We start from the raw sequence: 13429 nt of genomic DNA, 5'->3' as shown, positions 1-13429 counted from the left end.
ATGAGACACGGAAGACGATATGCTTCCAGCAGCAGCATGTGGCTGAGTAGATGTGAAGTCTTCAGGGACTTCATCATTTAAAGAAATGACTAGAGTGATTTGGAAAAAGAAGAAAAAGACCATTTTACTTTGTGATGCAGAAAAGAAAGAAAACCAAAGGGGAATAGACATGGAGGTTGTTGCCAGTTCAGGGAAAGATTCTGTGTGGAGCTCTGTACCCACAGCTTCCCCAGTGGTCTGATTACTGAACCACACATGCTAATAACTGACCTTTGACATCGGTTTGATTCTGGGGAATGTGATCAGTTCTTCCTTATCATCGACAGCATTATAAATGAGAAACGCACTGTTGATATGACGGCCCCGGCCCCCAGACCACTCCTGGCAGTCAAAGGCCTCCACGCGCACTCCCACTTCGACACTGCAGACGGGCGACAAGGGCAGTGGGCAGAGAACCTGAGCATGCCAGGCCTACTCTGCCCACTGCCCCACCACCTCCTCCAGGGAAGGAAGAGAATGAGGACCCTGGGTTGCTTCATTGTCATCTGCTAATCTATGCAACTGTTAACATCCATTTCATCAGGTCGATTGATCTGATGTACAAGCTCCTGGGAGCATTTCTGCTTTACTTTCCCACTTTCAAGTGGTAAAAAGGCCATTGGAACTTTATATACCTTCATGAACATACTTTGGTAATGGGGGAGGGGTGGTTAAATTGTGCCAAAGTCAAGTTTTCTCTCCTAAAAACAATAGTCCTATAATTTAAAAGCATCGAACACTGAAACTGGATAGGAAATACAGATGTTCTTTTTTACATTTAAAAAGAAAAAAATACTAAATTAAATCTTTTCTTTGTGTATCAAGAATAATAAAAATAACTGGGAAGTGGTTTGGACTTCATGGTGATAAATGATGGGTCCATTATGAAAGTGGTTGACCACACAGTCACTGGGACTCTTTTGAGAGTGAAAGGAAGAATGAATAATTATGACAGGTGCAAAAACCAAGACCATCCTGGATCAAGTAGGACATACAGTCACACTTATTATGAGACAAAAACCAACTTATCCTAACAGTGTAAGGAGGCCTGAAGTGGAACAGAGAGTTAAAATGTGTGTCTGTGGATTTCAAAGATTAAGTGAAGTTTAAAAAAAATTAGAAGGAACTTGATTTCTTTAAAGTAGTCACTATACTTACCTCCAGATTGAAATAAAACAAAAAATATTGCTTATGTGCAAGTTTGAATTCATTTATAGCAGCATAAGAGCACCAGACATGCTTTACCAGGTCTGAAATGTATTGTTGACAATGGCATTGAAGACAAGACGATCTCCAACTGTAGATGGTCCCCGGAACTTAAACATGTCCACGGACTTCAGAAGGGGATGCGCTCGACACAGGCGGCTGATGAAACGAAGGGAAGGAGAGAGAGAAGAAAGTGATCATTCTTCAAAATATTTTCAGGAACTGTTGCTTTGCTTAATGGATGCAATAGGCCAGTGTTCAGGGTGCTTTCTAAATGAATATCTCTTTTAGCTCAAGAGGGAAATGAATAACTGGATTGTGTGTGTTGAGAGTGGTCCTCTACATTACCTGCAAATATTTTAGGAAATGCCACACGTCCCCAGGCCGTGGGGTCTGTACCAAGATGCTGGTGCTCTTGCTCTTGTGGTGACAGTCCTGCTCTTGTTTTGTGCCCTATGGAAGTATCTCCAAAAAACAAACCGCTGTCGTTTGTTCTAATTTGAGGGATTTTTTTTCCTCCTGACAGCTCATGACTACAATCACAGAAAGCTGTGACTCCCAGGTTGGAGTGGGGCACAGTGAAGAGAACTGTCAGCTGGTGCCATTCACATGCATTCCTTGGCTTCACTGTTACTTGAGTTCACCCGCATGTCAAAGACTAATTTTTTTCCCCTAAAGAAAAATTACCTGGATTGCTGCACAAAGCCTGAAAGGCTACAAAGAATACATTTTACAATTTTTGTGGTGTGCGGAGTTTTGAAAATCTATAAAGAAAATTTAATCTCAGAAAGTTACTTCCATAATTTTCTACACTTTAGATTCCCACTGTAGTCATCCAATTACTCTAAAGAATTGTGCCAACAATAAGTGAACAGACTCTGCCATAGTTAATTATATTGTAAGCCTTTACAATAGAACAGGTTCAAATGCTTTATTGTCATTAAGAGTGACAATGTCATTTTAAAAACAAACTCTTATATTTGTGCACAATTTATAGGAAGGATAACCACAGGTTTCTAATTATAGTCGTAACTGTAGACATATTACTAATAAAATTCCTTTAATTTTGGGGAAATAAAACCTTAACAATTTTCAGTGGTTACAAAAATTGTCAGAAGGGCAGATCCTGTTCAAATGCATTTTCAGAGAACACAGTGTTCTTTAAAGCTGCTCAATTACCTACATGGCTTCGTTAAGAATAAAGGAACCCTTTTTGAAACTGAGGAGCATTTAAAAGTACTTTTCTAAGTTCTTTCCTCTTTCTCATCTTATTTTTCAGTTAATCCTTTGGCCATGGTGATTCTAACCAGCACCTTCAGAGATCAGACCTAATTGTAAACCGCCTTTATAAAAGTTTGTATCTTGACCGTTTTTAAGTGTAAAGGCTATCTTCTGTTTCTATCCTGCATCTACTTTGTCATAAGTAATGTGACAAGGAGTTGCAGTGTCATAAGATCAACAGTCATAATTCAGAATCAAGTATAAGAACTGTCATTTCATTTTTATTTTTGAACCAAGAATTTAAACATTCACCTTCAAAAAAGGACAGAATAATTCTAAGGTAAACAGGAAAATGACTTATCATTTTCTCATTTTGATAGAAGGCAACATTGTTCTCTACTTGTTTCCTTGACTGCCCAATAGCTGAGCCTCAGACCCTTCTATCCTCTCCCCACTGGTCTCAAGATCACAAGCCAAAGGTCCAAACCAAGAACCTTGCAGAAATAGTAGCCACTGTCTCCATCCAAGCCATGATCTGGCCACCAAATGTATTTCCATGATGGTTTGCATGGGGTGGGAGGACAAGTTCAATGCTCTGCACAGAGGTGCCCCTCGTGGAAACGGTTCCTTCTTCTTCATCACAAGTGGGATCTGAAAGGTGGATGTGAACAAAGATGGTGGAGTTAAATGCAGAACCTGAGGCTACAGCCTTTCCTTCAACTCATGGGATTTTTTAGAAAACATAAATTATTACCAAAGACTTAAAACTCCTGAAGAAATGAATAGGCTTTATTTACAGTGAATTGGTTAAGACCACAGATCAGAAAGGGCATTTTAGAGATTGTATTCCAACCTGTTCTACAAGTCAACCAGAATTTTTTTTTTTTTGCGGTACGCGGGCCTCTCACTGTGGTGGCCTCTCCCGTTGCAGAGCACAGGCTCCAGACGCACAGGCTCAGCGGCCGTGGCTCACGGGCCCAGCCGCTCCGCGGCATGTGGGATCTTCCTGGACCGGGGCACGAACCCGTGTCCCCTGCATCGGCAGGCGGACTCTCAACCACTGCACCACCAGGGAAGCCCTCAACCAGAATTTTGATTAAAAGAATGTTTAAGTTTAAGTTTGAGTTGCTTCAGGTGGAAGAGGGGCAGATCAGAGCAGGTCAGGGCAGAAAGAAATTTGGGGATTGATGGATATATTATTATCTTGATTGTGGTGATGGTTTCATGGGGGTATACATGTCTCAAGACCTATCAAGTTGTACACTTTAAGTATGGGCCATTTATGGTATGTCAATAAAGTTATTAAAAAGAAAGGGATTTGAGCTTTAAAGGGCCACAGACACTGAAAATCTGGAATAGTTTGCTGTATGATAAACTTCAGAATGGGAATATGGCCTCCCGTAGTTACTGTTTTGCAAGGAATGCAGTCACAAACAGAAAAGACACAACACATTGTACTTCTTAGTGTCATTCTGCTTCTTTTGAATCATATCTGCTTCATTTACTGACAAGTTGGTTTTGACTCTCAACAATGGAGAAATCATTTACTTTGGCGGCAAAGCAGTAAAATGTATTCAGTTATATTGCCTGCCTCATCAAGGGAATTACCAGCTAGGCTTATATCTCACGTACTATTGTTGAGGAGGTGGGAGAAAGAATTACAGAGTAGGGCACCATCCTGGTTGTACCGTCAGAGGCACAGCTGAGCTTTCAGTGTGAGAGCACAGGCATGCCCGGCTGTTGTTGGTAACTGGGAATGGAGCCTTTCTTATCACAGTCACATATAAGTGAGCAGAAAAGAGTGGTTACAGAGATTTAACTCCATTTCCTGATCTAATTATTATATTTTTCATTAATTGATGGTATTTTTCTTTTATGTTTTTTCCCCTTCATTCCACTGATCATTTCAGTCCCCTGCTTAAAAACATGCAGTGACTTCCCCTTGGCCTATTAGAAGAACCTAAATCATTCCTATGGCCTCAAGCCCTTCCTTTCCTGTCTGGCCTATGCCTACCTCTCCAGCCCCAGCTAGTCTGATTTGCTCCTAGCACCCCTTCCCCTCTCAAGCTCTCTCTCCCTTTGTTCCAACCACAATAGCCCATTTTCAGTTCCTGTAACTAAATGTTGCTCTCAACATCAGGGCATTTGTACATGGTGCTGCCTCTGTCAGCGGCAGTTCCACTGGCCACCCACACTTTCTTCCACTTACCTCCTATTCTCTCTTGGCCCATCTCAGTCACTACTTCCTCAGGAAAGCCTTCTCTGACCACAGCAGCCCCACTATTATGAGCTCCCACTTGTACCTTTCTTTCACGGTTATAATTTTATGTTATTTGTGTGATCTTTGAGTATCTGACCCCCTATATCCTCAGCTCCTTTGGGAAAGGACTGATTTTTAAAAATTCTAATAAAATTCCAGAATGTGGGTGCTCAGTCAATATTTATTGAATGAATAAATGGATGAATAAACTTAACTTTGCTGATTTATTCCACGTTCACAGTCCTTACTAACAACAGAATATTTTTAGGTAACAAAATGATTGTACTGATTTATACTTCTGTCTGTTGTTTATTACAGTTCCTACTGCTCCCCATTTTCACTTAAATAGTATTGTGGACTCCTCAATTTTTCCAATTTCATGGGTGTGAAATAGTGTCTCCTGGAGGTTATAATTTGCATCTCCCTGATTAATAATGAGGTCCAACATCTTTTCAATGTATATGAAACTTTCATGTTACCCTTTAATGAAATGTCAATGTTGTTTGCTTCAAATGTTACTTCTCCCCCTTTCTTTTTCTCCTCTCTTCCTGGAACTTTGATTAGATGCTTGTTAGACTTCTTACTCCATTCTCTATATCTCCTAATCTCTCTTATATATTTCCCATTTCTTTGTCTATCCATCTGCATTCTAGGTAACGTCTTCAGATTTACTTTTCCAGTTTACTGTCTTAGATGCTGTTTAATTCATCCATTGAGTTTTTTTTTTAATTTTTATTTATTTTTTTTGTTTGCATTGGGTCTTCATTGCTGCACGCGGGCTTTCTCTAGTTGTGGCAAGCCGGGGCTACTCTTCGTTGTGGTGCACGGGCTTCTCATTGTGGTGGCTTCTCTTGTTGGGGAACATGGGCTCTAGGCACGCGGGCTTCAGTAGTTGTGGCGTGTGGACTCAGTAGTTGTGGCTCACAGGCTCTAGAACGCAGGCTCAGTAGTTGTGGCACACAGGCTTAGTTGCTCCATTGCATGTAGGAACTTCCCAGACCAGGGATCAAGCCCATGTCCCCTGCACTGGCAGGCAGATTCTTAAGCACTGCACCACCAGGGAAGTCCCATTCACTGAGTTTCAAATTTTAATTATTATATATTCTTTTTATAGAAATTCCTTTTGCTTCTTTGTCAAGTAGTCTAGGTCATTTTCTTGTTCCTATATAATACTTTTGATACTCTTTTCTTAAAATATATTAATGTTCTTACTGCACATTCTTTATATGGTAAATTTAATATCTGTAGTCTTTGTGGACCTCATTCTATGGTCTGGTGCTTTTTTGGATTTAGGTGACTTATTTTTGTCTTTTATGATTTTTGACTAGGAGCTCACATTCCTTGGATCTTTATCTGTGACAGTTCTTAAGGGCTGGGCTTAAAGTCATTTCTTCACAGAGGATTTGTATTTGTGGCTGCAGATCACCCGTGGGTACATAGCACAGTACCACTTCACACTAAGTATCACTTGGTCTGTTTTGGGCCAAACAAATTATGTGAATTCTGACACCAAATCTGCTTGAGAATGTAGTTGTGATTGAATCCTCAAAGAGAAACAGTTTTTTTCCATTCCACCTAGGGCTAAGTGGAAAGCATCCCTACCAGAGCTCTCTGAGGGGTGGGATTTTTCCAGTTGACCCACTGAGGGTATCATTTTGGGGGTGTTGCAGCTCCAGGTATGGTTCCTTGATCCAACCTTCCACCTGGCTGTGTCTCCTGAGCCCTGGCAGGCCCATTAAAACACAGCTCTAGGTCTGGCACATACAGGTTCCTCCTGAGTAAATGCCAACTCTTGTATCTCCTTACACTGCTGAATTTGTGTTTCTAATCATTTGTGGACTTCAAGGCTTTCTCTTATTTTTTTGCCTGCTGAGATGTGTTTGCAAAGATGTTTGTAAATATTTCATCCAGAAATTTTAGTTTTTTTCAGACTCCAAGTCCACCATAGTGCTGTAATCAGAATTGGATTGTTTCCTAAAGTGATCCTTAAAAAGCATATGAAGTCTTAAATCCCTTCCAACTTCTTTTTAAGTACTGATTTTGTTAGATAATTTTCTATAAACATCCAAAACCAGTATTGATTGAGATTTTTTAAGGTTAATTTCTCTTACTCAAATGGTACTTTTTTGTTTCAAAATAAATTAATATAAATTATCTGTAAACTATATTGTTAAATGAAAAAAAGAAAGGTGCATACTTGTTTGAGTATTGTGTTACCAGGATAAAATAAAAAATTGAGAGGACCTTATACTGTGAGAGACATTGTAAAGACTCAAATATAAGGCAACTCCTTTTCTGAGGGATAATTAAAGAAAAAGCTACTTGATTCCTATGAAGACATACATGGCCTACACTAGGACACATAGAGGAGATAACTAGGGCAGGTCATATGTGTATAAGCATCAGCTATGACATCTACGCAGAAATATATTGAGTATAGGGGACCTTGGTGCAGAAGTATGCCTATTTGAGGTAATTGCCAATCAATGGGGAAATAGGGCTCTTCCAGGTTTAGAGATCAGTCTAGGCTCACAGCTCTGGCTGTGTACCCATGTTAAGTACAATAAACAAATGTCACCCTTTCTACAGGCTTCCAAATAGGGGCATACTCATCTGGAGGTCAATTTCAATTCTTGTACTTTGGATGTTCATTAAGTATTGTGTCATTCTGCTTGGACAATTTTACATTTATCCCGCATTTTCTGGTCAGGAACTCTGACCTGAATTGAGGTTATTCTAGCTCTGGTTTTCTTTCTCATTACTGGAAAGGATCAATAAACCGCAGAATACACATTCTTCTCAAGTGCACATGGAACATTCTCCAGGATAGATCACATGCTAGGCCACAGTCATATAATTAAAGTTCCTGTAAGTAGATTTACTGACCATCAAACTTGCCACTTTCCTTCATCAAGTTTTTAAAAGTATCTTCATGTTGTAATCGAACTTTCCTTCTCTCAGAAGCCAGATTATGTTCCACATGATCTTGTTCAGTTAGAAGTGTGACTGGTTTTAAATGAATCTAGAGAAAGAAAAACAGTTATCTTTCATTGCCCTGTTAAACTATAAAAGCACATCATGAATTTTGCAAAAACAAATGATATGCTACATTGTTTTCTAACTCAAAGTAAATAGAGCATTTATGGGTGTTTATATATGCATTTTATTTTGACTTAGTTTTTTTCTTAAAATATTTTTAAACTAAAAAAAATCAATATAGACTTAATTATTTGTTCATATAATATGTGCCTTAATAAGTTTTCCAAATATTAATTTTCCCTGATTTAAAAAATTTTCAACAGAACTACAAAATTAAAAATTCTTCAGATTAATGAGTGAGGGGAGGGACTTTGACTCCACTAAATTCTTATCAAGAAATGCTTTCTACCTTTTGCAAAATTAATCTATCAAAGGGAGAGAATAAAGATGTTCTAGAGAAAGCTATCATGTACCAAGAGATATTCCCAATTTGGAAATTTCAACACATGGTGAAAACATTGTCTAATAAGCAAACTGAAAAAATCAATAAGTCAGAATAAAACTCTAACTGACCTCCAGAAACCTGGAAATGTGATGCAACAGAATGAAATAGAAACAAAGAAAACAGTAGCAAAGATCAATAAAACTAAAAGCTGGTTCTTTGAGCAGATAAACAAAATTGATAAACCTTTACCCAGACTCATCAAGAAAAAGAGGGCGAGGACTCAAATCAATAAAATGAGAAATGAAAAAGGAGAAGTTACAATGGACACCGCAGAAATACAAAGCATCCTAAGAGACTACTACAAGCAGCTATGCCAATGAAATGGATAACGAAGAAATGGACAAATTCTTATAAAGGTATAACCTTCCAAGACTGAGCCAGGAAGAAATAGAAAATATGAACAGACTGATCACAAGTAATGAAATTGAAACTGTGATTAAAAATCTTCCAACAAACAAAAGTCCAGGACCAGATGGCTTCACAGGTGAATTCTATCAAACATTTAGAGAAGAGCTAACACCCATCCTTCTCAAACTCTTCCAAAAAATTGCAGAGGAAGGAACACTCCCACACTCTTTCTATGAGGCCACCATCACCCTGATACCAAAACAAGACAGAGATACTACAAAAAAAAAACATTACAGACCAATATCACTGATGAATATAGATGCAGAAATCCGCAACAAAATGCTAGGAAACAGAATCCAACAACACATTAAACAGATCATACACAATGATTAAGTGGGGTTTATCCTAGGAATGTAAGGATTCTCCAATATACACAAACCATTCAATGTGATACACCATATTAACAAATTGAAGGATAAAAACCATATGATAATCTCAATAGATGCAGCAAAAGCTTTTGACAAAATTCAACACCCATTTTATTATAAAAACTCTCCAGAAAGTGGGCATAGAGGGAACCTACCTCAACATAATAAAGCCCATATATGACAAATCCACAGCAAACATCTCTCTCAATGGTGAAAAACTGAAAGCATTTCATCTAAGACCAGGAACAATACAAGTATGTCCACTCTCACCACTATTATTCAACATAGTTTTGGAAGTCCTAGCCACGGCAGTCAGAGAGGAAAAACAGGAAAGGAATACAAACTGGAAAAGAAGAAGTAAAACTGTTACTGTTTGCAGATCACATGATGCTATACATAGATGATCCTAAAGATGACACCAGAAAGCAACTAGAGCTAATCAATGAATTTGGTAAAGTTTCAGGATACAAAATTAACGCACAGAAATCTCTTGCATTCCTATACACTAACAATGAAAGTTCAGAAAGAGAAATTAAGGAAACAATCCTATTCACCATTGCAACAAAAAGAATAAAATACTTAGGAATAAACCTACCTAAGGAGGTAAAAGAACTGTATGCAGAAAACTAGAAGACACTGATGAAAGAAATCAAAGATTTCACAAACAGATGGAGAGATATACCATGTTCTTGGATTGGAAGAATCAATATTGTGAAAATGACTATACTACCCAAAGCAATCCAGAGATTCAATGCAATCCATATCAAATTACCAATGGCATTTTTTACAGACCTAGAACAAAAAATCTTAAAATTTCTATGGAGACACAAAAGATCCTGAATAGCCAAAGCAATCTTGAGGGAAAAACACAGAGCTGGATGAATCAGACTCCCTGACTTCAGACTATACTACAAAGCTACAGTAATCAAGACAATATGGTACTGGCACAAAAACAGAAATATAGTTCAATGGAACAGGATAGAAATCCCAGAGATAAACCCATGCACCTGTTGTCAACTAATCTATGACAAAGGCAGCAAGGATATACAGTGGAGAAAAAACAGTCTCTTCAATAAGTGGTGATTGGAAAACTGAACAGCTGCAGGTAAAACAATGAAATTAGAACACTCCCTAACACCATACACAAAAATAAACTCAAAATGGATTAAAGACCTAAATGTAAGACCAGACACTATAAAATTCTTAGAGGAAAACATAGGAAGAACACTCCTTGCCGTAAATCACAGCAACATCTTTTTTGACTCACCTCCTAGAGTAATGGAAATAAAAACAAAAATAAACAAATGGGACCTAATGAAACTTAAACACTTTTGCACAGCAAAGGAAACTACAAACAAGACAAAAAGACAACGCTCAGAATGGGAGAAAATATTTGCAAACGTATCAACAGACAAAGGATAAATCTCCAAAATATATAAATAGCTCATGCAGCTCAATATTAAAAAAACAAACAGCCCAGTCCCAAAGTGGGCAGAACACCTAAATAGACTTTTCTCCAAAGAAGACATACAGATGGCCAGGAAGCACATGTAAAGCTGCTCAACATTACTAATACTTAGAGGAATTGCAAATCAAAACTACAATGAGGTATCACCTCACACCAGTTAGAATGGGCATCATCAGAAAATCTACAAACAACAAATGCTGGAGAGGGCATGGAGGAAAGGGAACCCTCTTGCACTGTTGGTGGGAATGTAAACTGATACAGCCACTATGGAGAACAGTATGGAGCTTAAAAAACTAAAAATAGAATTACCATATGACCCAGCAATCCCATTACTGGGCATATACTCAGAGAAAACCATAATTCAAAAAGACACATGCACCCCAATGTTCATTACAGCACTATTTACAATAGCCAGGTCATGGAAGCAACCTAAATGCCCATCAACAGACGAATGGATAAAGAAGATGTGGTACATATATATAATGGAATATTATTCAGCCATAAAAAGGAATGAAATTGGGTCATTTGTAGAGACATGGATGGACCTAGAGACTGTCATATGGAGTGAAGTAAGTCAGAATGAGAAAAACAAATATCGTATATTAACGCATATACGTGGAATCAAGAAAAATTGTACAGACGAAACGGTTTGCAAGGCAGAAATAGAGACACAGATGTAGAGAACAAACTTATGGACACCAACGGGGGAAAGAGTGGGGGGGGTGGCAGTGGGATGAATTGGGAGATTGGGATTGACATATATACACTAATAATGTATAAAATAGACAACTAATAAGAACTTGCTGTATAAACTAAATAAATAAAATGTTAAACAAATAATGCTTAGACTAAATGCAGATCCTCCCCTAGGCACTCTGACCCTAAAAAGAAAAGCCAAGAAATTATGAGTAAGTCCGCAGCAGACAAGGGACATGCTGCTCTGGGCCAAAGCAAGGCAAGCCCACTGGGCACCCACATGAGGCCAACATATTTCTTTTAAGGGTGTTTTTACCCTATATATGCCCTGCAGCTTATGTTTAAACTTCAATAACTCAGCAACTTTGACATTATTCCTTTAGGTATGAAAAAGTGATTGGACCATAAGACACAACTGCTAGCTAAAATGCACTTGCTTTAAAAAAATATTTTAACTCAATTTTGAGTTATATAACCACAAAAGAAAAGAACTAAACCAGCAAGCAATATTGTGGGGAAACAGACATGACCTTCAGATCATTTAAAACACGTGTTTTTCTCTTTCACGAACTGGCTGCATCTCTCATTTTCTCTAAGGCAGTTAATACTATGATATTACCACATAAATATTGGTGAAAATTACGATAAGTATTGGTGAGTAACAAATCTTGGGAAAGTATATCTCATGGTAAAAAGAAATGTCCCTTATTCCATAATAATTCTGATGCTTATACTTCTGTTGATATGTCCCTGAATTACCTGCTAGATACTCTTCACAAAGAAATTTACCTTTTCTTTTCCAACTGGTTTGGCTACAAACGTAGAGAAAGCCACACTAACAAGTTTCTCAATGCCAGTGAACATGTCCTGTACTGTGACCTTGATGCTGATCTAAAAAGGAAAGAAAAATAAATTCAAAACTTTTCAGCCGTCTAGACAACAGATGAGACTGCAGCATTCAAAATTCATTTATGCACTTCACCATTGTTTTGTTTTTTGAATAAAACCAGCATTTCAATTTACTTTTAACCAATACTGTCCTCTCAATGATTTTCTATAAAATTGGAAAAATATTTTTTTCTGATTATAGAAAAATATATATTTACCATGAAAAATTTGGTTAAGTATAAAAATAGATAAATGTTAAAGATGGAATCTGACAATCAAGAGTAAATATTATCAGTAATTCCATCGCTCAGATTAATAGTTACTAACCTTTATATAAAATTTCTTCCAGTTTTATATATATACATATGTATGAAATGTATCTATATGTATATAGTTGTGTCTGTATGTGTGTATACACACACACACAAAAGATTATTATACTGTATTTACAATTTTATAACGAAATTTTTTGGCATTTATATGATAAGCGTTTTCTAATCGCACTATTACTAAATGTGCTTTTGAAAACAAGATATTAATGAATTCCTTATAGCCCATCAGAGAGATGCACCATAACTTTTCTTTTAATCTTTAGTCTGAGTTTTATAACCAAGATGACATGGACAGAATGTTATTTGCAGTCATGTTATTTGCAGCTTTGTTTTCTCTTTCAGGAGTTTTATTTTTCAGGAATAGCAAGAAAGTAGTTGAGACATTTTATGGTGACACCACAGTGGACTGGATTTCCCCATGTGAAGAACTCTGAAGCTCTGGTCCTCATGCACACACTGCAGAAGTGTAGGTAAACTCGGGAACATAGCCCAGAGAAATAATACTACCTTCTTGAAATAGTGGGCAACCTTGGGCATCTTAGTTCAGCACTGTGTTATCAATGATAATATCTATTTCTACATCTTCGCCAAGTACATCATGCACAAAAATAATCATCAATCGGTGATTCACTTAACTTATGAAACCAAATTAGTATTTGCATGGTAAACATAAGTTAACTAGATGGTGATTAACCAAATTTAAACCATCCATTTTCAACTCCCAACAACTCTCAACCCCACATAGCTTTCTACTTTCAGAAAAATAGGCAAATGAAAAATAGAATAGACAACTAATAGTAAAAACAAAGCAACAATTCTGGAGAGTTAAAACAAGTTCCAAACATTGTCTTCTATTAGAACAGTTAATTTAGTTATGTACGAAGGCCAAATGTCTCGAAAACATATGCCAGGGAGAATTTCACTTTGTGTCATTACAGAGTGGGTCAGATTGGAATTACATCCTATGAAAACAACTGGAAAATTGGACCAAGTATAGGAAGCAACTATTTTCACACATAGGACAACAGACAACACAGACCTGGGATCTCCAAGGAAAGG

At 37.5% G+C, this 13429-nt stretch overlaps 1 protein-coding gene across 5 annotated transcripts in view; it reads right to left on the bottom strand.

The window, feature by feature from the left end:
• Nucleotides 1-13429, bottom strand: part of ACOT12 (acyl-CoA thioesterase 12) — a 52011-nt gene that overhangs the window by 18998 nt on the left and 19584 nt on the right. For all 5 annotated transcript variants that reach the window (XM_082836786.1, XM_082836787.1, XM_082836790.1 and 2 more), the window contains 5 exons: nt 11940-12041; nt 7613-7748; nt 2961-3117; nt 1285-1404; nt 271-421 (listed from right to left, as the gene is read on the bottom strand). In XM_082836786.1, coding sequence (XP_082692912.1) covers nt 271-421; nt 1285-1404; nt 2961-3117; nt 7613-7748; nt 11940-12041 — 666 coding nt within the window. The remainder of the gene's footprint in view (nt 1-270; nt 422-1284; nt 1405-2960; nt 3118-7612; nt 7749-11939; nt 12042-13429) is intronic.

This window comes from Leucopleurus acutus, assembly GCF_964270905.1.
Source record: "Leucopleurus acutus genome assembly, chromosome: 3".
NCBI lineage: Eukaryota > Metazoa > Chordata > Mammalia > Artiodactyla > Delphinidae > Leucopleurus > Leucopleurus acutus.
This window is presented reverse-complemented; position numbering and strand designations above follow the sequence as displayed.